The following is a 26,612-nucleotide window of genomic DNA, read 5'->3' on the forward strand; positions in this document are numbered from 1 at the left end:
GGGATGCTAAAGTTGTATAAATGTCATGAATGTAATGATATTATAGGTTACATGACATATTGCACACTTGATGTTTAGTTTGATATACATATAGTGTCTACTTCTTCTACTAAATTCTAATGACTTTTGGACAAGGATTCTATGTAATTTTTCCTAGTATATTTAGGTTTCTATTATTATAAAAAAGAAGTTACTAATAATATTTTTATAACTAATTATTACTAAGACTAATATGAATAATTATGTAATCCACTTTGCTATGAGGTTGAGGATAATTGGGTATTAACTAGATTGATTACATGTGAGATTCTTATAATTATCATATATTGTAAATTTATTAGTATTTATTTTTAAAATTATTCAAAATGACTATTAAAAAAATTTATGTGGTTAAAATTATTTTTTTATTAAATAATTTTTTTAGAAGATTGAAAATTATATATAAAAATATATTTTTATAAAAAGAGGGAGAGAAGATAAAAATTTAATTATTTAGTTTATCAATTTTTGAAAAAATATGGAGAAGAAAAGGAAAAGATATTTAACATAAAATAATATAATACATATTTATAAATAAATTATATACTTAATAATTTTATTTAAAAAATAAAATTCAAAATTAAAAATTGGTTACAATGATATAAGAATATTATTTAATATTTAAAAATTTTTATTTTAAGTTTATTTTCCTAACAAAAATAATATTTATTGGTAAAAAATAATATTTATTAAAATTATGATTTCAATATTCATAAAATTATTTTGTCATATTAATAATTAAAAATAAAATATAATACATGTATATCTTTTTAATAATATATTATTTGATATATGTGTATGTAGTTACATAACATATATTTAATTTCATAAATAAATGCAGCTGCATTTCAGTTCAACTAACAAGAAGGGAGATTTAAGGCTTGGAGCTGGGAGAGGTCAAAGGTTCAAACTTTGACTTTGTCATATTTTTGCAACTAATATGTGATGTGGCCTATGAGGTGGTTGGAGAGTCACACATGTGGTGGGTGACGTGGCACAAAGTAGGGGTGAAACACATGAAGTGGCTTGAGGAGATGTCACTTGATGTGTGACATGACATAAGGTGGCGGGGGGTGATGTGGCATCATTTGTCAAATACGTGGCTTGTGACGTGGCAGCATCTGTTGCATTTATAGCAAGTGACATGATATCATATGATGCACATGTGACAAAATGATATGACATAAAATAAATTATTATTTATAATGATGATCTTTTAACGATGACTACAAAAGTCTTATTTTTTTGCATGATAGTTGCTGAGGAATATATTTTTTGGTGTACAATATATGGTCATACCTATTCATATGTCTGTATATCTACCTTGACTAAATCAAATATTATCAATATACATGCAAATATTAACAACCCAATCCCGAGAATCACTTGCTAACAATTTTAGCTTAATAACACTTTGCAGAGTGTAATAAGACACGTTGTTAATTAAACTCAGAGCAACATGAAGACTCTCTCCTTATAGAGTCGGTGGTTGAGAGGATCAATTCGTTTATTGTGTGTCTTCTTCTTCTTCTTCTTCTTCTTTTGCCAACTGTGAGTGTCTGGTATTATAGTCTCTTAATTAAATTGGAATATTTAGATTCTTAAATTTAAATTTCAATAAAAATAAAATCACTAAAATTAACAAATTTAGTTTTAAAATTAAAGTGCCGAATTTGAAACCCAAGCAGAGAGAAGATTGGCAGCTATATTTGTTGTTCATTATTGCACTTGCTTTCTTCAAGGTTGCCAAATGAAAGGACGATATGATAAGTAATCACGAGGAACTCTTTTTGTTTTTGACCGCAATAAGGGACTCTAAATTTTTAAGTATAGTATAAATATGAAATAAATTTTGTTAAACTGAAACTTAGGCATTTAAATTATCCGCTGGAATCAATGTGCAACGGGGCTAGTAGTTTGAATATTATTTAGAAGCTTCTTCTTCTTATTATTATTCTTTTTCTGGTGAAATGAAAAGCCTTTGATGACGTTCAAGTAGATACACTCTTTTTACCGCAAGAAATTCATTCATATGCTTTACCAAAAAAAGAAAAAAGAAAATCATTCATATGCAGGAGGTCTTCGTTACTTTGTGAATTGAAATGAGGATCAGCAAATTGATCACCATAAACCTGTAGGGTTTATTTCTTCGTCAAATTGATTATCGACTATTGAAAACTTGTTATTTAATATAACATTCCTAACAAATCATATGACTAGCTCCTGTGATATTGAACTGTACAAATGGAATATTTGTCACCGGGTATTGAATTTTGGAAAAGAAATTATATAGAATTGTTCTTAAATTATAATAAAGAATAATTCTATATAAAATGCCTCTATATCAAAGAATGATATTAAGATTTTGATTTTTCATTGCACCCCCTCAGTCTTTAGCTGAAAATAAATTTTTATAGGAAATAATTTTATTGCCCCTCTTAATGAAAGATAAACAACTAAATAGGAATTAGTTGTTAATGTCTGAATGTATTATTATCAATCACAAATATTTATTGTCAAAACTCAAATTATTTGTTTTTATGCAAGATAAACACTTGTTTCATTAAATATGTATTGTTAGTTTTTTCAATCTTGTTAAAGCCCGAATGTATTGTTATCAATCATGAATTAATTATTATTAAAATTTGAATGACTTGTTATTTATGCTAGGTGAACACTTATTCCATTAAGCCTATACTATTAGTTTTTTAATCTTGTTAAATCCTGAATATATTGTTATCAATTACGAATTGAATATTGTCAAAATCGGAATGGCTTGTGTTTATGTAGAGTAAGTATTTGTTCCATTAAACCTATGCTTAGTGTTTCAATTTTTTTAAATTCTGAATGTGTTGTTGTCAATAACAAATTGATTATTATCAAAATCTAAATGGTTTATTGTTTATAGAGGATAAACACTTATTCTATTAAACTTATGCTATTACTTTTTCAATCTTATTAAATTTTGAATGTGTTGTTGTTAGTAATGAATTGGTTATTGTCAAAACTCGAATGATTCGTTGTTTATATATAGGGTGAACAATTGTTATTTTAAACTTTAGGGGTAATTCAGTCATTTCTTACAACAATTTATTTTCAACTAAGGACCAAGGGGGTATAGTAGTGAAAATCAGAATATTAAGGTCCTTTTTTGATAAAAAAAACCACAATGGTTCTTTAGTGATATTTTCCCAATAAAAAAAGATAATGCATGTTGCCTATTAATACAAGGAAGCTTCAATGTTTCTGACCAAAACCAAAAAGTAAGCTCCGATATTTTAAATTGTCTCATGTTCCTATATCGGTAATGGATACTTCTTTAATGTGTATCTTTGTAGAGTATTAAAATATTTTTTAAATTTTAAAATATTTTAATTTTCAATGTGTATTTGATACTTTTAAATTGCAGTTCAAGGTACTTTAAAACTGACACTTTAAGGTTATTTTTAAAAATTAAATATTGTTAAATATTTAGATATTAATATTTTTTATTCATAATATATTTAGGAGTAAAAAAGCCTGTACAAGAAAGAAATATTGGAGAAGAATAAAAGATTGCACAAGAAATTGACAAACTAAAATGACACGTCAACTGAAATTTAGAGCAAAATGAGCAAAGAAGAGTAGGAGCCTCATAGCAACTGTCAAAAGAAAACCAAAATGAGATGATGACTTGACTAATAGAAATATCAAAATGCAAATGCAATTTAAATCTGACGTAAATCTTCTTGTTATTTCAATGAAAACTTATTGTTATTTACAGAGTTTATGCTATACAAATGAATGTTACAGTTGTCCACATGTTCAAGTGTGCCATATAGATGAACATAGTGCTGTTAATAAATGAACTTTGTCATATCATATATGAATTTTTTGTTGTTCCAAACTTGGTAAACTTGTACAAATTTTCAACCACACGAACCGTGTAAAATAAATAGATATTGTGTTATTAATAAACAGATATTGTCATGTTATATATAGACTTTTGTTATTTAAAAATCTAAAAATCTTGCACAAATATTCAACTTAACCATATAGACCATGTGAAATAAATGGACACTTTATTGTTAATAAATGAACATTGTCATATTATATAGCGACTTTTTGTTGTTCAAAAACTTGGAAAATTTGTACAAATGTTCAACTTGATCACATGGACCATGTAAAATAAATAGACATTATATTATTAATAAATGAACTTTATCATGTTAGATATGAACTTTCTGTTATACATAAACCTGGAAAACTTATACAAATATTCAATGCGAATAATTTTACTTGCATCAATGCAAGTGCTCTCCATACATACACCATAATATTTGCCATATATCCATTTACCAAAAAAACCAATTCCATGTACAAAAAACAAACTTAAGATAGCATCCACACAATCCTAGCTAGAGTTAAACTAATTAATGCTAGTGCTTCATCTCATCATGTTTGTTTTTTCTTCAGTTTCTACTATGAGTGCAATGGCACTTTGAGCTTTGACATTATTGAAATAATCTACTAGCTAGCACAAAATGACACATTTGAACTATTTTATACTCCTGTACAAATTAACAAAATTTAAAATTTTCAAGTAAAAGTCTTAATATTCACAAGTACATGTGTGAATATTTACAAGTAAAAGTCCATATCTTAACAAGTAAAGCTTCAAATTTGACATGTTACCAAAGTTCACAAATTTACAACTAAAAGTCTAAATATTCACAAGTATAGATTCAGTTATTCATAAGTCAAAGTATATATTCACATATTCATAATATTAGGTTTACATATTAATAAGTGATTGTCCATTTTCTAAGTAATTCCATATCTTCTCGGGTAATGAAATTCTTGTTCAAAATTGATAAGTTCTTGTGCTGGCAAAGTTCACAAATTTACAACTAAAAGTTTGGATATTTACAAATACATGTTCAGCTATTCACAAATCAAAGTCCTTACAACTTCATATATTCACAACTTAATGATAGCAAATTCCATTTTTACAACTACATATTCACATTTTGACAACTTTAAGTTCACATATTAACAATTAATTCTCCATTTTTGGCAAACTCCATATAAATCTAGAGAAATAGACGTAAAGAATTAGCTAGACTTGAATTTCACTTTAATCCAAAATGGCATGCTCCTTTGTAGGATAATATTAAATATATACATGAAAAACATCCAATATGAACAAGTAAAGCACCATGATTTCACAAAGAATAATCCACTCCAAAATATCCACAACCAACTTAAAGTTCAACAAACAAGTCAAATTATATTAGAAATCAAATTACAATTACTAAGTCTAAAGAACAATCCTACCATTATATATATATATATATATAATATAGTTGAACGTATGTATTAACAAGACAACCTTCAAATTTTCACAACACTACATTATAATTTCATAACACAAAGTCCATTTAGGCTCCTAGGTAGATTCAGATCCAAAGAATTCACCATGTATGGAATGCAAATTATAGATTCATCATGAATCAATGTACTCAACATGATGTAGGGTTTCTTTAGTTCATTTGAACTTTCTTAATTTTAATTTCTTCAATCCAAACCCAAAAAGAAAATTGTTGCCTAGAATATTTCCACAATCGAATTTTCTAAACTATACTCTAGCAATCTCATGGATATAATGAAAGCTCAAGGATATGGTGAATGCACCACATTCTAAAGTTTCAAAGTTGATGATTCTAATTGAAGGAAGAGAAGAAAGAGTGAGGAGGAAGAAGAAGAAGAGAAAAAGAGAGAGGGAAGAGTGAGAAAGAAGAAGAGATTAGAGATTTGAACATGTGTGTGTCATCCTAAATTTTAACCTCCAAATTTATTTAATTAATTAATCAAGGGTAAAAAGGTGAAATTGAGTGTTAATTATTTTAGTGACAGTTTGTGATGGCTAACGAACCTATTGGTTTTGGATAAAGCTTGAGGGTCAGATCAAAAGGGTTTTAGGCCACCTAGGCCAATATAAAAGAGGAAAAGTTTTGCGCTAGCTCATCTGTGCCATTCACCATAGCGCATGGGGCTTCTCACCACAGTGAACAATTAGATAATTTAAATCTGCAACTCAAAAAAAGAAGGAGATTCAAAGAGAGACAAAGGGAGAAGACTTAGGTTAGCTAGGGCACGTGTCCTTTGGAATTTTCAAGGAGTTTTGAGCTTTATTTTATTTAAGTATGTCTTCCTCTTCCCCTTCCTTTCCTTTATATGTTTAAAAATTAGTTGTTATGTGGGGGGCATATTATTTTTAAACCTCTTGGCAATAGGTCCAAACCCATTAGTTATAATAGGAATAATAAGATTTATTTTACTTATCTAAACCTAGTTTAAGGATTTAACAAGGTTATGAGTTTGGCACTAGGGTTTTGGACAAATCCTAGCCACTTTAAGGGAAAATTTGGATTTTGGGTGTTGAAATTGTTGATATTTAAGCCAATGAGAGTTAAACATGGTTAATGGGATTTAATAAACTTATTGGTTGTAATTTTAAGCTTATGGTTGCAAAAATGATTATTAAAGTATGAGTTTTGGGAATTGGAAGTAAGAATTTAGTTGCTTTCTAATGATATTAGTCTTTCATAATTGTAGATTATTGTTGTTGCTGGAGTTTTGAGCTCAAGCCTAGCTCGAGCAGCAATTTATATTAAGGGTAACCTTTGAATTTCTAAATGTTTGAAGTAATCAAGGAATCTTTAACTTATGTTATTTCCTATTAGATTGATTTAGTTTGTTTTGTGAACATGATTAAAGTGAATTTAATCAATTATAAACTCAATTATTGTTTCAGAAAAATATATGGAAGTGGGGTTTTCTTAATTTTCCATTAAAAACATATTATGTTAAAAGATTTTTATATGAGATGGTAAAGCTTCCCATGCATGCTTGTGATAGTTTGTCTATATTATCTATGCATGCTTGAGTAATGTTATTGTGCATGGATGCCCTAGGAAGAGTTGATTGTTTTTCACATGGATTACATTAATATTATGAGGTCTCAATATTTGGTATATTGCTATACTCTTAAACCCCACCTAACAAAGGTAGTAATAAGTTTTACTCTTAAACTCCAATTAGTAAAGTTGGTAATAGGGTTTTGTAACATGCTTGTATTCAAGATAAGGAAATCTATGGTCTAAGAATGAGAGTAGAGCCTTAGCTAGGTCACTGCTCATGATCAGAGAGTTTAGGCTATTCCAGTCACATGGGTTTAGCTCCTAATTATTGTATAGCCTTTAGATTCAATTAGCAATGATAGAGGTTTGGAGATGTAGTTAATTATGCATTGCATTGTATTATGTTAACATTGATGTTAATTGTTATTTATTCGCCCATTATGCATGCTTATATTAATTTGACTTTCATGTGTGTGATTTAGAGCTTCCCTTGGTTAATAAGTTGTATTCACCCCTATACTTCACATTGTAGGTTCTAGCTCTAAGAAAGTCAAGGGAAGGCACCTAAGGCATATGAATATGAGATTACTACAATATGCCTGTCTCTTTGATATATATGTGTAATTGATGATGATATATTGCCAACTAAGACAATTATTTTGATTTATTGCACCAATACATATTAATTGTGATAGTTGAATGTACTTATTACCCTATCATTGTTATGTGTGCCATAAATGTTAGTCAAGGCCTAAATATTGGTGCAACTAGGTTTAGAACTTATTGATATTACTTTTAATGATTGTAAAGTGATTAAATCATGAATTTATGTCATAGTGACCTCCCTTGTGGTTTTATTGAGATTGGGGTTGAGGAGTTTAGAAGAAATATGTACAATATACTAGTGGTTTGGTGTACTGTATAGATAATTCTAAGGACTTGGCCTGGGTAGATGTTTGGGCTTGTGGCACTTGGTGTAGATTTTGGATTTAAGTGTGAAAAAGGAGTGTTTGGTTCTAGGTGTTCAACTTTTGTTGTGTCATTAACTTGAAATGAAACTAGTGCCACTAGCTAGCTTACCATCTAATTTTTTTAGAAACACCTAGATCACCCTAATCGAACATCAAACGGAGGCTCAGGGTGTGTCAAAAGTTTGCCTCGATGCTGTGGCTTGGCAACACTAATGATGTCATTTTTATGCAATTCACTGCCATGGATAGTGCCTTCGTTGCGTTGCATGACACAAAGGGGATCCCCGTGGTGCATTGTTGCATTGGCCATGATAGATGTCCTTAAGCTTCTTAGCCGCAGTGAGTAAACCTCTTGGCCATGGCGAATGAGTTTGTTTTGGGAAAATTAATTTTTAAATGTCTATTTTTAAAAGGTTTTTAATATTTCAAAGATATTCCATGAACTTTTCAAACTCTAATTTGAAATAATTTGAGCTTAGTCATGTTGATGTTGATATTAAACTTGGGATCCCAAAGATTGTTATGATGGGTTCCAATTCTTTTTGTAAACTCTAACAGTTTTTCAAGTTAAGTTGATATTGTTTATACTATTTTATATTTTTAAAACTTATGAGTTTGATTTTAATTGCTATAGTAGACCTTTCAATTAGGGTCTTTTCTTTTTTAGTATAGTTAGCTTTCCTTAACTGCAAATGATTACTATTTACCATGGTATGGTAACTAAGATGGTTAATTCTTAATTCCCATGGTAAAAGGTGGTTTTGAGAGTACGTCTTGTGATGAAATGAGGAGAGTTTTATAGTGTGCATGGGTAGATTTTAGGAGGTGCAAATAAGTCATTTTACTTAAAAATAAAATTGCAAATGAGGCCTTGGACCCTAAGAACAATTTTAGATTCCATTGGGACTTATCTGCAATTTTGCTGCTTCTAGGAGCCCTAAGTGTGATTCTGTCCTTTTTTTTTTTTTTTAATGGATCAAGTACGAGCACCCACACATGCCTATGTAGTTACCCTTTCACAACAAATCTAGGTTGTGGTTCTTGTATGCAGGATTGGGAACTCCATGCTGGAAAGGAAGAAAGCAGAACACTTTAGATGTTAATATCTTGGTCTTCCTTATGATGAGGCGTGATTGCAGTTTCCTGAACCAAACAAAGAGCGGCTACTCGACCTTCATTTCCGGACTTCCAAAATGGATTTAGGCCGCACAAGAGGACATGCAAATTCCAACTGCAACAATTACTATCTGAAGCAAGATGGAATCCATATTCCAAACCAGTCTGAGCAACTTTTAAAACAATGTTATTTCTGAAGACATCAAGCAACTCCTCTCTCGCTTTACGCTTTACCATTGTCAATACTTTTGTTGTATTCTCTTCCCCTTCTTTTGAGGATACAAATTTTAATTTTTTACGCTTTATATGATAGCTATATGTTTTTCATTCACTCGTCTTTTTGATTTTCCTCCAACTGATGTGCAGTTTGCAATTATGATATAAATATTTGATCTCCTTCAAAAAAAAAAGAAGACACACACACCCACCCTTTTACTATATGTGATGAAGAACCTACAACCTTCTCTTTCAAGGGAGTGTGGGTGCCACAGGGACGGATCTAGAAACTTCTTAAGGAGGTTCAAATGGCAAATAAATTGTGAAGTGGGGGCCAAAATTTATTTTATTTGAGTAAAAATTAAAAATTTACAAGAGATAAGTGAGCAGTGGGGGCAAGCAACCGCCGGGGGCGGGGTCGGTCCCTGGTTGCCACTGAGCACAAGATACTATTGGCAATGCCATGCTTATCTGACAAATTACCAGCTATAGGCATGAATAGGCTAGCTGATGAATTGGCAAATACTGTAGCTCGAAATTCTTTCCTGATGGTTAACTCATTCTGTATCATCAGGAATCCCCCCCTCTTTTTGTATCAAGTTCATTTCTGGGATCTGACCTTTCGGAAATACATTCTCATGGTCATATTGCTGACATTCCAGTTTCCACATGTTACAAATATCTCTAAGTAGTCTCCCTTAACTGAAACTTCTATTACTCACACTTCTACTTTTCCATTTGGACTCGTCCGATTCTCAGGCATCTCAGCAAATTTCTTTTGTCATTATTTCCATATGGTAAAAGGAATATATTAAATATATGAATATAAAAGTAGTATTAAATAAATATAGTATTTGCTTAAAGAGGGCATCTTATTGAATTGTCGTCCTACGTAATTACCAATCCCCAATATATTCCTGATAGAGACGAGGCTTGTTTTTAAACGATGCTGTTCATATTTACTTAGGACCATAATTCAGTAACAGACAAGCTCGTCTCGGATTTTCCAACCTATACGAGGGGCTCTTCAAATTCAGTGTCGTAGATGTAATATGCTTCTTGGTGGAATCGAGTTAGCCAGGCATAACCAATGCCTGTGCTTCGTAGGCCAATACCTATGTGCCATTTTACCATGAGTCCATTTCCATTAGCATTCAATAAAATATGAGGTTCCATCCATGCGTTGAGGCTTTGAGCCGCCAATTATAATATCGCAAATAATCAATTGAAGAAAACCAAGTACCAAACAGATTCAATTTTTAAATACAAACAAAAAATGGGGGCTGCGAGGCCGTGGGGCATTATAAAATTATGGGCACTCCAATCATTACCCTGCAGCAACTCATCAAGTGAGACGATAAACTTGTGAGATATCTCCTATACTAAATTAAACAACGATGTCGAGAACGAGTCAAAACATGCGCAGCTTGAATACTGAAACAGATCAGCCGGAAAGCTCTGGTACCCAGAAGCACTATGCTGGTCGTCTTTGCATTGCAAGACTTGCAGAAAATTACCCTCCTGGTTTTCTTAGGAAGGTAACAGAAGTGGTCTGTGCTCTCTATTGCACAGACCCATCCACATCACAATTATATTATATATATATATATAATCTCTCTGTTCCTCTTAGGCTTAGTTGTACATTTAGCAAAAGCACTGGCTTTTAAGTTGTTTTGGGAACATGATGTTGTGTATGAGTTATGCTGAATCAGGGGTTCATGAGACGATTAACGTTTGGGTTGATGAAGTATATAATAATAAAACAGGTATTGGCAGAGATAATTGGGACATATCTGTTGGTGTTTGTGGCAAGTGGGACGGCTGCACTGAGTGCATTTGACGAGCAGAAAACATCAAGACTAGGAGCTGCGCTTGCAGGAGGATTCATTGTGATGGTGATGATTTATGCCATCGGACACATCTCCGGGGCCCATATAAACCCAGCAGTCTCCTTAGCTTTCGCCGCTCTGGGCCATTTTCCATGGAAACAGGTACTGCTACTCATAATGTATTTTGATACTTTCTAAGCCGCGGTCTCAATATTTTCCAAGGGAGGACATGCCTCGGCCTCGGCCCAATAACCATGCACGGATATAAATCTCTTAGGCTTGTAATGCAGGTTCCGTTTTACGTGGGAGCTCAAATGACAGGAGGCATTTCGGCCTCTCTTACGCTGCGGCTATTATTGCATCCTATAAAAGAGCTTGGAACAACTTCACCTTCTGGAACAGATGCTCAAGCTCTGGTCATGGAAGTCTTGGCTACTTTCACTCTCATGTTCGTGATTTGCGCCGTCACAACTGATGCAAAAGCTGTAAGATGATTCCCAGCACTTATAAACAGATACATGATAGTACTTTACCACCTTCACATAAGCGTATATCTATATAATTAGCAGGTTCGAGAGCTGGCAGGAGTTGCAATAGGCATTTCAGTGTGCATAGCAGGCATCCTTGGAGGGTAAGTACGGTAACAAACTGAAAAAAAATATACGAAATACTTTTAACGAGAACTGAAGCCATTGAAGGTACTTTGTTTTGTTGGTTACTTGCAGACCAATATCAGGGGGATCGATGAACCCAGCAAGAACATTTGGTCCTGCAATAGCAAGTGGATCCTATAAAGGAATTTGGGTCTATCTGGTTGGACCAGTCGTTGGGGCCATTTTAGGGGCATGGTGTTACAGTAATATCAAGGAGAATGATAACTCTGCTACTTCTTCCCCCGTTAAACTACATTCGTTTCTATTCAAGCTACGCTCCATGAATAAGGAAACAGAGAAAGTTGGTGGGAAAGACGATCCACACGTCCTGCGCGCGAACAGTGTTTAAAACTTAGTCACCTGCAACATCCACAATTCCAAGATATTCAGTTCAGGGACTTCCTACTCTCGAACCCTTGTATTATTACTTATCCTCTTAATTCAAACTTCAAAGATACCCTGAAGTGGTATAGGTGCCACTTCATCTCCGGAGGTATGTTACTACATAAAAGGAAAAGGGAAAATGGGGCAAAAAAAAAAAATTAAACACTCTACTTCACCTTCTGCACAATCTTCCTGTTTCATAGGATCTGTTCTACCTATTTGAGACAGTATAGTTTTGTATTAGTTGGCAAAAAAGTGATCTCATTTTCAATGCAAAGTCGGAATTTCTCGTTGGACTTGGAAACGTTACCTTAATTCAAGGGAAATTGGTGAAAAGTAAATTTGGCATCTTTTAATTTAAAAAAAAAATGGCGCATCTTTGAATACAAAAAGAACTACTTCCCTCACGTTATTATTATTATTATTTTTTTTGGCTGATATTCGTTTTCTTTCCAGCCTCTTGAACTTAAAAATGGTGTCAAAAGTTTTACTGATCTTAAATAAACTTAGTAGGAGCAAGAACCAACTACTAAATTTTACACTTGTCCAGAAAATACTTCCCTAACTTGCAAACCATGGAATCCAGCAATTTTAAGATGAAGGATTACTTTGAATATTTTAATTTTTGCCCTGTTAACGCCTTCCCTTTTTTTTTTTTTTAATAGTAACATCAGGGCCAGAGCCCGGAGGTAAGTTGTGGAGTTTAGGGGCAGTCACACCCGTGGGGAGGGAGGGAGGGAGGGAGAGAGAGAGAGAGAGAGAAAGCTTGGTATGGTTAATATTACATGTTGTGTTGGAGAAAATGACAAAGACTGTCACTATTTCTTCACAAGTTTTCATTTCGCCCTCTCTTATAAATTTCTCTGAGTAAATTTCACCCCCAAAAAAAAAAATCTCTGAGTAAAATATTTGTATTGTGACATTTTTAAACAGACGGCCTAACTTACTAGATGTCAACAACGAATCCCCACATCATTTTCATGATTATTAGTTGGGGATTATTTTAAAAGCGCAGGCAGAGCCCAAAACAAGAACACCACAATTCAAGTGGAGTTAGGCGTGTGACCAAGGTTTAGATTTTAGAATAACTCTAACTAATTTAAAACTTTTTTTTGACCAACTAACTAATTTAACACTTAAACAAACATTTGGGGCACTCTTGGACATTATAAAAGGACTCTTTGATCATATTTCCATCTCCATGCGAGCCACTAATTACAGACTAAACTTATGAGAAATCGCTTCCTCTAAACAATGATGCAGACGACAAGTCAAAATGTGTGGAGATCGATTACTGAAAGAGAACAGCCAGAAACCCACGAGCGAGCTCTTCCTCTTCCCTTCGCAAAACTTGCAGAAAATTACCCTCCTGGTTTTCTTAGAAAGGTAATAGAAACGATCTATATATGTTCTATAGCATAGCCTCATCCACACCACCATTATATTAATCTCTGCTTGTCTTTGGGAAGAAGAATTTACAGGGGTGTGCATTTGTGGAACATATCACCGTTGTTTGGGTTGATGTATCTATTATATTATAACAGGTATTGGCAGAGATTATAGGAACATATCTGTTGGTGTTTGTGGGAAGTGGGGCTGCTGCCCTGAATGCATTTGATGAACAGAAAATATCAAAACTAGGAGCTTCACTTGCAGGAGGATTCATTGTGATTGTGATGATCTATGCTATCGGGCACATCTCTGGTGCTCACATGAACCCAGCAGTCTCGTTTGCCTTCGCCGCCGTGAGACATTTTCCATGGAAACAGGTCATTACTACATGTTTACTATCAATCTCTGCAATTTGAGTCTGTGATGGTAGAATTTTTCAACGTAGATGGGTTGTTTTTGGGGGGGTATGTAATATGCTCACTGGTTGAATCTAAAGCTATGTTTGGTTTGGGAGAAAGGGAGGGAACGGATGGAGAGAGTTTTTATGTTACCGGGAGAGGTTTCTAATGATATTTTATTTGGTTTAAGAGGAGAGGAAAGATAAGGCAATAACTAATTTAATATTATACCCTTAGATGTTAACTCTTTTTTTTTTTTTTTACTTCCATCTTAATATCTTATGTAGATTAATTTTCGCTAATTTTTTTATAATGGACAATCATTTGATTAAATAAGTAATAACTATATATAATTTCAATGAATGACGATGATTTCTTATTTATATCCAGAATAGTGATGGCTTTTTTTATTAATTATGTTTGATTTTCTAGTTTGTGTGGACCGTAAATTAAATTGAAATTAAGTGAAGTGAACTAGTTGGTCCTCCAGCTTCTTCATCACAAATTCCTCAAATTAGAATCGCGAACGTTGATTGATTGATTTTTTCTTGTTTAAATTGAATTATAATCAGGAGATCCATAAAACTCATGGTGGACATTGTTTAGGTTGCTCCATGGGTCCCTAAAGATAACCTACGCTTGAAGAACACTGTCGAAGGTAATAACACTGTCGGAGGTGGCGAATGATGATAGCAAGCAAAAACAAGGGTTTATTTTACAAATGACATTACTGAAATTTAAGCAAAAAAATGAGGGCAAATTAGTTCAGATATTTAGCTCAAAGAAATTTTGCCTCCCCTCATTTTTTAAATTTCTTAATCAAATGAGGGAGGGAAGCATTTTTCCTCCCCTCCCCTCTTCTCCTCTCCAAAACCCCACGCCAAACATACTCTAAACATTAGTGGTTGACAGTAGATTTGCCTCTGCCCAATCGATATGAGTTGGGGGTAACGTCGCTTCGTTTTTGTTTAGGTCCACGTCCGACCAGGATGGCCCCACTGCATGAGGCTCCATCAACGTATTGACGGCTGACCCACCAAATATTTCAAATAATAAATTAATATATTAATAATTATAAAGCGACAATCTTTTTTCCTGTGGTGTACATAGAGAGCGAAAATTTGCCACATGTTTTTATGATCATTGGAAGGGAAAGATCCAATGATGGGCCTCGAACATGGGCTTATATCTTCCACACGACCGTGCATATCCACGTTATCCTGTAATTATAAATGTGAAAATACGCCTGTTTTGTAATTCCGAAGGGGGAAAAAGCCGGTATCATTTGATACATTTTTACATTATTATTATTATTATTATTATTACGTCCCTTTTGCTCAACCGAATAGCCAAAAAATAACGATCAGTATGAATTTTTTTTAGCACACTTTTGGAATCAGTTTCACAGGTGGATTGTATTTCTTTTCTGGGGATCCAAGAACGTGTTAAATTTAGAACCAGAAGGAAAGTCAGTTGTAGTCTTTGTTCATGGAGGTTCAGGAGGTAGAGCCCCAAAAGTTTCCTGTAGAAGTTGAACTGACCGATTTTTGTTTACGGGTCTACTGTTGTAGGGTTCTAGGGCATACCCTCAAATAATGAATCACCCATTACTGTCAATGCAGGTCCCATTATACGTGGCAGCCCAATTGACAGGAGCCGTTTCTGCCTCTTTCACATTGCGGCTGATATTGAACCCAGTAACACAGCTAGGGACAACCTCGCCTTCTGGAAGTGACGTTCAAGCTCTTATCATGGAGATCGTGGCAACGTTCACTATGATGTTCGTCGCCTCCGCCGTGTCAACTGATGCAAAAGCTGTAAACTCATGCTTCTTTTAAAAAATAAAAACATTTCACATTATACCGTCACATGTTAGTCCCATCAAAAATTCACATTATTCCACCTACACTTCAATGCATTCACTTAACAGGTTGGAGAGCTCGCAGGAGTTGCAGTAGGCTCTTCCGTGTTCATTGCAGGCATCCTTGCAGGGTAAGTACAGTGGCATTGTACACACCCACACACCCACAGGCTCCCCTTAAAACAGATAGCTAAAGCTGTGAGTGGCGGTTCGCTGGTTATGCAGACCAATATCAGGGGGATCAATGAACCCAGCAAGAACCCTAGGTCCTGCCATAGCAAGCGGATCCTATAGAGGACTTTGGGTCTATCTGGTTGGACCAGTTATTGGGGCACTTTTGGGAGCATGGTCTTACATTACTATTAAAGAGACAGATGAGTCAGCTTTGGCCACTTCACTGCTATCATTCCCATTGGAGCTACGCTCAAAGAATAGGGAAACTAGGAAAGTTAAAAACAAAGACAGCCCACAAATTATGAGTGAAAATGTATAAAACCCAGCCACAGCACCCTCAATACTAGATACTAAAGGATCTCTCAATAGTATCATTCAATTCTTGAAGACATTGATCATTTAGGTACTATATACTGATGAAATACGTTCTGCATACCTTTACACCTTAGGGAGCAACACTTGTCCTAACTCAGAATACCCAGCATAATTTTCTAACGCATAACAAATCCAACTTTAATAGGTATAATTATATGTTTAATTTGAACTTGACACGACCAATAGATAAGAAACCAACTTTTCAATTACATGCAAGAGTTTACAAATCAGATGAAGCAATCTTTCATTTATGTTCCCATAGGTTCATACTATGGGAAAAAGTCAGATACAGCAGTAATATGTTACAGCAAGGAGAGCACTTATAAATAAACAACAATAATGCAATATTATGCAAAACTAGTACATGAGACAGTATAATGAAGCATCTCCTATCCAACATCATTAGTGACAAATCCATCAAGCAGCTTTTTGACATACCACAAAACTTCCTGGATTGATAGTAATGCTCTTGGTGCAATTATCAGTTTTATAAATCCCAACTAGTCGATCTGCCAGCTCAAACATATTGTTCCTGAGACTGCTCAAGGCAAAACATAACATGGTAAGTACAGTAATTATCATCAGCTGTACCAATAATCATCCTAGATAAAAGCTTAAGGTGAGCACCAAACCAACCTTATGATAATGAACTGGGCATCCTTAGTCCTATCCTTTACATAATGCCCCACAATAGATACATTCTTGAAGTCTAGCACATCAAATAACTCGTTAAATCAATTATATTGCAAATGAAGTTGCCAATGAAGAACACATTTAATCAATTTAGCAACAAGGTTAATAAAAAGTACCCAGAGCAGCATCGATTTCATCCATTACATAAAGTGGGGTAGGCTTATAATGATGAAGAGCAAAAACAAGCGCCAATGAGCTAAGAGTCTGCTAGTCAAAGAAAAATTTTAACAACATGCTCAAGAAAATATAATTTGCAATCCTTCTAATTTGAATCAAATCAGAGCTTAAGTGCCAACAAGTTTGACAACTAACCTTTTCACCACCTGATAAATTCGCAATATTCTTCCAGCTTTTCTTTGGCGGTCTAACACTGAACACAACGCCTTCAGAGAAAGGATCCAAAGAATCCACAAGTTCAAGCTCTGCATCACCTCCAAGTGTGATCATCTGCAAAAAAAACAGGGGAGGAATTACGTGCTAATTATCATAACCCTACAAGGTGTGTGCACACGATACTAAGCATGGAGAGAAAGACAGTTCAATGAAGCATAAACAAACAAGAACCCCCCAAAAAAAAAAAACACAGATCCATGGATAAAGGAGCAATGATTGGAAAATTCTGAAAAAGAAACTAAACCAGACATGAAAATGGAAGTTCTAGATCCAGAACCATATTGCCAGCAACGCAAAATCAGATTGGCATCCAAATCATGCCAACTTGTGGGAATAAGGGTCAAAGGAACTGGAATAGAATTTACAAAGTATAAAAATTTAAACTAAGGAATATGGGAAATCAAACATATCTTTTTTCCTTGTTACATAAGAAGGGTTTGAATATTTTGCATGTGCGAGTGGAAGAGTGAGAGGGAGGGAAGGAGAGAGGAGAGATTATCCAAAACCTGATACATTTCTTTCAACTTTAAAGATATGGCATTAAATCCTGCCATAAATTCATCCAATCTGAAATAACAAATTCAGCTGTTATTGTCACAAAAGGAGAGATAAAGTGAATACAAAGAACAAATAAAGAGTTTGCAGACCTTCTCTTCCTCCATTCATCATACTGTTTCTTAATATCATCACGCTCATGAGTGACTTTGTTAAGTTCCTCAACCCGGTCATTGTACAGCAATACCTTTTTACGATATCTAATAATCAAAAGCAAGTCCATCAATGCAAGTTCAGAAGGAAAGATAGTAAACGAAACAAACTTGCAAACTCATACTCTGAAATTGAATCAAGATTTGGATTCATCTCCTTCATCTGTGCTTCCAGCAAAGCAACCATTTCAAGGGCCCTTTTCAGATCACAAGCTTCATTAATATTATTTTCAGTCATTGTAGCCTGGACCTTCTCATGATCCACCAAATCAACCTGAATTCTGCAACCAATTTACAATCTCAGAAAACGTTGAGAATGTAAGACAATATATCCCATATAATTACCAAATAACATACTGTTCCAGATGCTTTTTAAGAGCTGTTTGCAATTCATCAAGTCTTTTCTTGTAACCCTTCCCCTTCATTTCCAATTCCTTGTATTCTCTCTTCATCTCTTTTAATTTAAAATCAGCATCAACCTGGGAAATTATCACTACCATCATAAATTTCACACTACCGACACCGAGTGACATGAAATCAAAAGAAAACATCCACAAGAGAAAGTACCTCAGAAGCACGCAATTCTTCTACTGTTTTCTTCACCTTATCATACTCAGACTTTGCTTCATCCAAGACTTCACTATGCTTTTCCAACATCTGTACAGCATCAGTAGTACATCAATGAACAGGAAAAGATATGTTGCATTGTTTAGTCAACATATTATCGTGTCAATACAACTTTATATGACCATAAGAAGGAAAAAGGGAAAACCTCTTGTGTTCTCTTGAAATTTTCTTGCACCACAAATGCTTTCTGTTCTATTTCTTTGAAGGTAGCTTTTGATTTCTCCTTCTCCTCACCTAGCCGTTCTTTCTCCTTTTTAGATTCCTCAATTCCTTTAGTCAACTTTTTAATCATTTTTTGTCCTGTCTCTATTTGGACTTTGTGCCGGTTAATCTCTGAATTACTCTTATCAATATCCTAGTAATTGGATGCCATTAGCACAGACAATACATCAAATTTATCTGAAGATTATTATCAAAGTAGTAAATGCTTACTGATTGAATTTTCTCGACCTTTGACTTCTGTAATTTCAATCTTTCACCCCCAGCATTTTCAATATTTCTCTGAAGCTTCAAAGCCTAAAAATAAGCAAAGTTAAGGATAGATGAGCATGAAAATAAGTAAAGTCCAGTTTTCAAGAATCAATCACACTAAAATAAAATCAAGCGCAAAACCAGATAGGCACAAGAACAAAAACAAGAAACCAACCAACCTCTTCCTTCAGCTGTTTAGACCCATCGGTAAGCTTACTAATTTCCAATTCCTCAGTAGAAATAATCTTCTTCAGCTGTTCCAATCTGTCAAGCTCATCCTTCTTTGGCTGTGAGCTAGCCTCAAGAGAAGCAAGTTGTTTTTCAATATAACTATGTTGTGAATTTAAACTGTCAACCTGTTGAGGAAAAAGTACTCAATGTGTGACATCAATCCAAATATTGTACCCTTCTCAGAATGTGAAACAAGCATTACCTCCTTCTGTGCTTTAGCCAATTCCATTTCCAAGGCTGTAACAGCTTTCTCTGAGGCCTGGTATCGCCGCCCTGCATCAAGGATCCTTTGGCGAATGGTATTTAATGAATCGACCATCTCAGACAATTCCTTCTCAGCATTTAAAACAGCTTCTACAGACACACTGCTGGCTCGAATTGATGTCCCCATTTTACCACCGCGTGGCTTACTACCTCCACCACTCATTGTTCCAGATTTTTCAAAAAGTGCACCATCTAGAGTAACAACTCGGCGAAAATCATTGTTTCTGCCATATGCAATACGTGCTGCCTTCAATTAGAGGAGGCAAAACATGTCACTTCATTTTTTCTCACTCAAAATAGAAAAAAAAAAAAAGATGAAAATATACTGTGAGACATAAGTTCCAGCTGCATACTTCAGCACGAGCATGGCATAACAACAGTAAGCCCTAGGAAATAATTATTATCTCCTTTTTTTTGAGTTGCTAATGAACTTCACGGTATAAACATGCAAGCTAATTCAGAGTAATAAAGATTGACCAAGCAACAAAATTTGCTTATCAGCCAAAAGTCTAAACCAGAGACTCATGTCAGCAAGTATGTAGAAGGAATTTTCACGGATGAAACTAGACGTTACAATTTCAAGATAGTAGTAGCAGAGAAAATCGATTAAGAAATGGATCCTGACCTGGTCGAGATCATTAGCTACAACTGTGTTGCCTAGTGCTGCAAAGAAAGCAAGTTTCATTCTCTCATCTTGAACTTTCACTAAATCGTAAAGGCGTGGAACTCCTTCTGGGGTGCTTACATTCTGTTTCAGCTTTGGAAGAAGATCAACTTGCTTCTCCTGGAGACAAAAACAATGTCCTTTACAACTATTAAAAAGAAAAAATCAAGTAAAATCAGTATATACAAAAAATTTGAACAAAGTAAATCAAAACCATTAGAACAAACTGAGATATGATTGGTCACTATGATTTTGTATTCAATCACGAGTGCACTGTGATCAATTGAAACATAAGCTTCATTTAAAAAGGTGGCCCAGCTTGCTTCCATTCCCCTACTCAGAATTAAATTGCTTCCATGAGTGGGCTTTCCTTTATAACCTTATAAATTAACCAATAGTAAGTATTACATTCTTGAAGGCAGCCTTCTGTTAGTTCAAAATTTCATTTGCCCCGTCCACAGAGCTGAGATTCAGATCATTAAATATGTCAGTTTAACATATCCATCTACGTATTGATCTTCACTCTTTTTTGGTTTTTTTTTTTTGGGGGGGTGGGGGAGGTGGATGTCGGAATCTTCACTTTGGCTTAGGGAGAAAAAAATTAAGCTACATTGAAGTTGGTTGGTCATTTATTTAAGGTATAATGAGTAGATTGAATAGCCCCTGGTCTCAAGTCTAAACTAGCAAAGGCCTGTGAATTGGAACAAAACTGTTAAAGGAACTAAATAAGGATGCATAATAAAGTCATAACCATAAATTCATCTGTTTTCCCCATAAAATCTACGATACCAGCAGAGAGCCCAGCTTAAAGAGGGGGGGAAAAAATATTATCTACACTACTCAAGATACCAAAAACCACTAAAAATACTATAGACAATACCAATATCATGAAAGTTGCAACGCCAAGATTCTCTCTTCGAAGTAGCTCAACACATGCTTGTGCTGCATTGGTCGTTTCTACCACGATATAATCAAGTCCAGGACATGCTGTTGATATAGCAACATCATATTTCGCTGCAATGATTGGTTTATGAGAAGTCAATATATTGGCATGCGTTGATCAGATGAAAGTTTGGTTACATGTTTTATCTTAAAAAAATGGAACATATTAAAATTTTTAATAGGAAAACTGAATAACAACAACAGATCTCATTTTCCTAGAGCTATTGTCATCCTATGTACTTCGCAATTTATTGACAGGACAAGCATAAGCTTGCTCTGTGTGTGTATTTTTATACATATAAAAAGGTCATGGGAAGCCATTTGACTTGTGAATTGTAACTAGCTTGTGCTAAATTCTGTGCATAGCATGGAGAATAATACTAGTCATTAAATTATTAAATTATATATGAAACAAGCAAATCATGTCCTCTTTTTTAGTGAAAGACCAAGCAAGTCTTTAATGGGATCATACCTAATAAGTAAGAACCAAACCACGAGGCCCAACAGGCTGGCCTAAGTTTAAACCATTACTCTATCACATTTATCCCAGCAGGCAAGCCCTAGAAAACTTGTGCTGATCTCAATTTAATAAAATAGGATAAATATATCCTCATCCTCATAAAATGATTACTATAACTCAGATCAGTCTTGTGAATTTAAAAAACAAGAATAGTATTTTAAAAAACCAGGAGAATGTGAATAAAAAAAGACTGAAGCTTGGGAAAACAGTTGAAAAAACTCACCATCAATAGCACCTAAATCACCCATGCGGCCATAAATTCCTTCTATTTGTTTGGTCTCCTTTGCTTTCAAGATTGCTTTTAAAACTGATCCCTGACTCTTCTCAGAATCCATAATAGACTTTAGTTCCGCAACCTTTTGTCTAGCAGCTTGTTCGAGAGGAATCAGTGCATCTTGTTCTTTGATGCATTTCTTAAAAAGACCATCCATATCACCAAATGCAAAAATATTAATGACCCAGAATTAAGAAAGGAAAAGTGTGAATCTTACAAAGCTAGAATTAAGAAAGGAAAAGCACAAACTTGTTCTTCTTGACGTGCTTCTGATGCTTCACGCTTGTTCTTTTTTATATCACTCTGTATTTGAGCAATACTCCCACTTTTTATTTTAATTGTTTCCAATATACTTTGCATCTGGTTTTTAGCATCTTCAAAAGCACCACGGGCAGCTTGATGCTGAAAGAATAAAAAATTACCTTCAATCTACTATTAAATAAGATGAATTCTGGTCAGAAAAGGTATTTGAAGGTGAAGCATACATTCGTGCCTCCTGCTTAAGTTCATCACTTACATATCAAATAGAAAAGTTATGTTTTTTAAGGAAAAACGTAGACAAGGAACTCTGATTTTTTATCAATGTCCATTGATACTTTCTTTCAAGCAAAGAGAAAACGAATTGCCATGGTAGTGAGCTTTCTCACAAGAGGTAGTTAAAAGAAAGAAAGCAGAAAAAACACCTTTTCGTTCAAAAGCTTGCTCTCTGTACATGCAACTTCTAGTTTCCCTTTGTGCTCTATCAAATCTTTCTCCCAAGGTTCTAGCTCAGCACGAATTTTGGCAAGCTCCAAGCGATATCTCTCAGTTTCAGCTGCTTGCCAATCAATAACAATAAATTTGACCAACAAAGCAAAGGAAAAAAAAAAACATGAAAAATCTAGAAACAAACACCACTACTGCATATAGCATTCCAGGTTATGCAATAACTAATAAAAAAGAGAGCAAAGACCATCCTTCACCACCCAAAAGACTGAAATGAAAAGGGAAAGATCTGATATAGGAAAGAAGCCTATTAGGAATCTCAGGAATTCTGAACAAGCAAACGAAATCAAATTTAGAGGCCACTTCTGCACAAACAAAACTCAAAGAAAATAATTTCTATCAATGGGTTGCTGGCTCATATTATATGACAAAACAATCATACGCATGCTGATATCAATGTCAGTGTCAAAATCAGCAAATTATGCCAAACCCCCTTCACAGCTATACTATAACAACATACTGATGATTCAAACTGAAAAACCAGAACAGTTCATTGCCATGATTCCATCCTCCATTAATCAAAATCAAGACACAACTATAGTATCAACAAATCTGAAACAGCACAAAGCAATGACTCTCTTATGAATAATGATCTGCTAAACAAAAAGTTTGAGAGCCCAAACCTAGAATTTTAGAGCAAAAAGGAATGTTGAGGATCAATAAAAATAATGGAAGGCATGATTAATTCAGGTGTATCACAGCTTCAACAAAGTTTGATCAAAACACAAAAGAACCTTCCAATTTCTTGAAATTGAAAACAACAGGCCTCTACCTTTGGAACTTTCTTTGATTTCCTCTAAAACCTTCTCCTCATCCAGTAATAATTTTTGCAGCCCTGGAATAGCATCCTCAAGTTTTGGTATCAAATTAGTTGATTCGTCACACTCCTTCACTAGGCCTTCAATTTTTGATGAATCCTGAAATAAAAAACAAATGAATAAGCTGCACCGTTCGTGGATACTATCGGGTGCAGTAAACTACACCTTCTTCTTACCTTTTCAACTTTATCAGCCAGTTTCTTGATCTTTTGATTCAAGTGCTTAAAATCTTCCCGATACTTAACATCCTGTCTCTCAAACTCCTTGAACTCTTCCTTACACTTCCTCATATCATTATCCAGCTCCTGCTCAACAAAATGAAAGAAAAATTGACCAAAAGATATCCTGCATGCTTGATCATAAGTGCATACATTAAAAAATATAAATATGGGCACATCATGTCGAGCAAATTGATATCAATTATATCCATTTCATTCAAACCTCTTGTCGTTTCATATAGTTGTTGTGCTTATCTTCAAGCTCTTTCAAAGTTTGCTTACTTTCTTGAATTTTGCCCCTGGCATCACACATCAAATTCTTAATGAAGAAAACATATTTTCAGCTACATATGCACAAAACACAAGTTAGTTACCGGTCAAAAACTAAATTCACCTTTCATTCTTGAGATTTTCTTCAAGGCTAGAAATATTTCCTTGTAGCCCCTCTATTTTTCCAGAGCTATCTTCATAAGCCAACTGTGTGGCCTTCTCTTGCCATTTTAGAAGAGACAACTCTTTCAGCATGTATGCTTCTGCTTCATTCTTCACATCCTGTCCCAAGAAAAACCTTTAAATGTTGTTCTGACATCAAACAACAAATGAACGTGGCCGCTTTATATTCATACCTCCAAGCTATCTCTTTCTTTCTCAGCTAGCTTAACCATTTGTACCACTCCTGATCTTCTTTCATTTAGAAGCTCTAACCTAAAATATCAACAATATCATTGCAGGCATTAGAAATCCTGAGTTGGAAGCTAAAATATAATTAATCACTGTATCAACATAGAAAATAATAATAAATCATTCCCACGAAAAGATAAACAATAGGAAGGTTGCATGAAAATTAATTTGTATGAAACTCCAGAAAATCCAATTATACAAAAGCAGCCACATGTAAGCGTAAATTTTTGTGATGATTAAGAAGGTCACATGTTCTCAATTATTGTTCATTGAAATAGAACAAGAGTCCTCACTGTTTATATGATTCATCAATCATCTCAACATATTTGTTGGTTCCGATGATGTCTTCAAGATATTCTAGAAATCCCTCATCATGCGGTCCTTGAGCTTTTGGTTTCATAAGTGAAATTTGCTCAACTTCACCCTGAAAACAAGAAGATCAACTTCCTGAGAGATGGATAGAAGCATCTCTAAAAAATTAAACTGCTATGTAACAAATTCCTGACCTGGAGGATCAAAAACCTGTTATTGTCAAGGTCAACACCTTTGCCCTTGAGTTTCTTGGTAACTTCAGTGAAATTACTGACGCGATCATTAATGTAATATTTTGATGAGTTATCGCGGAAAGCCACCCTAGTGATTGTAAAATCACTTCCTTTAACAGCCTCATATGTTTCCCCATCCTGGATGGTGCAATAATTTAGTCGTTGGATTACGTCAGCTGTGCCTCATCATTTATTTTTTAGTGTAATAAATAGGAGGAGAATATTGGGGGAGAAAAATCAGAATCATGATAAAAATATGCACCAAATCAACGATTTCTTGAAAATGAACAGAAACCCCTGCGCTATCCAGGTTCTGGTAATTTGTAGAATTGTGGATAAGCTCCGAAACTTTATTCAGTCGCATCTGCAAATATAGAGTTCACAGATGACGGAGTGAAATAACAGAAAATAACGGGAAAAAAAAAATTATAAACGATTGAACGCTTCATTGATTTCTACCGTTATAGGAAAAAGTTAAAGCACAACGATGATGATAAGGTCACAGATACACACCTGCTTGGCTCGCTTACCGAACACGAATAGCATGGCATCGATCACATTGCTTTTTCCACTCCCATTGGGTCCAACCACAGCCGAAAAGCTCTGAAGCCCAGGATGGGTGGGAAAAAGAGTTAAAATTGTAGAAGTGGAAACAGAACCTTTTTTATGCTCATATGATTTGCGAGAAACCACATTGAAAGCCCCATAAGGATGCCTCTTTAGCTTCCTAAAGATGCAAAATTTTGACGGAGACTAGACAACGTGACCTGATACGTAGCTAAATGGAGTGTTATTATACTTATGATCAAGTTCATCGCCGTGAAACTGCGGCCACCGAGCGAAATTTCCATTTACACGGAAACAATTGAAGAAACGAATGAAAACCCTAGGTGTTTGGTTAAACATGAAAGAGACGAGAAGAGATGCAAAACCTTGTGGAACGGGCCAACTCGTTGCTCGCCGGCATAAGATTTGAAGTTTTTCATAACCATTTCTTTGATGAAGAGCCTGGGTCGTCTGGATCCTCCAGGGACTGAGTCAGAGCCATCAGCCATCACCTCTTCTTGCGGTTCCATTTCCAATTCCAAGTCAACTCAGAACCCTGAAGCCTTCAATGCACTCCGCAGAATTCGAAATTGAATTTTACCGGAAGGAAGAAAATAATCTCACCGTTTCTTCGGAAATTTCTGTGAGGACGAGGTTTTTTTGGTCATTCGATGGATAGCGGGAGTGTTTTAGCGGGAACACAATGATGTCGACTTTTAAATTTTCAGTAAATGGACCTAGAGGCCCAAAGTAGTTTATACTCGGCCCTGTGCAATGTACTGGGCCGAGTTAGCACAATAGGGCGAGGCCACGGACAATATGTCGGCCGTCTGGCACTGTTTCAACCCGATTTGTGGATTTTATTCTGATTTTTAAATTTTTTTTAATATCATCATTGAGACTTTTTAAGATTTCAATATTTTAATAAAACAGATATGGACTA

At 34.6% G+C, this 26,612-nt stretch overlaps 3 protein-coding genes across 3 annotated transcripts; 2 read left to right on the plus strand and 1 right to left on the minus strand.

The window, feature by feature from the left end:
* The first annotated feature begins 10,641 nt into the window (after positions 1-10,641).
* On the plus strand, positions 10,642-12,075 carry LOC129305526 (aquaporin NIP2-1-like). The gene is made up of 5 exons (XM_054945530.1): positions 10,642-10,782; positions 11,011-11,235; positions 11,364-11,558; positions 11,643-11,704; positions 11,799-12,075. Exons 1-5 carry the CDS (start codon positions 10,642-10,644, stop codon positions 12,073-12,075), a joined length of 900 nt encoding a protein of 299 aa, XP_054801505.1.
* A 1,250-nt stretch (positions 12,076-13,325) lies between these two features.
* Positions 13,326-16,383, plus strand: LOC129306600 (aquaporin NIP2-1-like). The gene is made up of 5 exons (XM_054947275.1): positions 13,326-13,496; positions 13,655-13,879; positions 15,523-15,717; positions 15,831-15,892; positions 15,987-16,383. Exons 1-5 carry the CDS (start codon positions 13,365-13,367, stop codon positions 16,252-16,254), a joined length of 882 nt encoding a protein of 293 aa, XP_054803250.1. The 5' UTR covers positions 13,326-13,364; the 3' UTR covers positions 16,255-16,383.
* A 146-nt stretch (positions 16,384-16,529) lies between these two features.
* On the minus strand, positions 16,530-26,337 carry LOC129306599 (structural maintenance of chromosomes protein 4). Its single transcript, XM_054947274.1, has 28 exons — positions 26,056-26,337; positions 25,637-25,726; positions 25,386-25,487; positions 25,085-25,261; positions 24,872-25,002; positions 24,524-24,602; positions 24,292-24,449; positions 24,121-24,196; positions 23,856-23,984; positions 23,634-23,778; positions 22,780-22,910; positions 22,346-22,498; positions 22,046-22,235; positions 21,241-21,374; positions 20,322-20,480; positions 19,635-19,943; positions 19,381-19,557; positions 19,163-19,246; positions 18,876-19,085; positions 18,671-18,760; positions 18,461-18,582; positions 18,229-18,384; positions 18,044-18,151; positions 17,903-17,963; positions 17,316-17,450; positions 17,120-17,207; positions 16,947-17,019; positions 16,530-16,848 (listed from the first exon to the last, which is right to left on the minus strand). The coding sequence occupies exons 1-28, from the start codon at positions 26,197-26,199 to the stop codon at positions 16,728-16,730; spliced, it is 3,732 nt and encodes a 1,243-aa protein (XP_054803249.1). The 5' UTR covers positions 26,200-26,337; the 3' UTR covers positions 16,530-16,727.
* Positions 26,338-26,612: the final 275 nt, after the last annotated feature.

Source organism: Prosopis cineraria, unplaced genomic scaffold, assembly GCF_029017545.1.
Source record: "Prosopis cineraria cultivar Desert tree isolate PC_DT_omini unplaced genomic scaffold, ASM2901754v1 PC3, whole genome shotgun sequence".
Classification (NCBI taxonomy): domain Eukaryota; kingdom Viridiplantae; phylum Streptophyta; class Magnoliopsida; order Fabales; family Fabaceae; genus Prosopis; species Prosopis cineraria.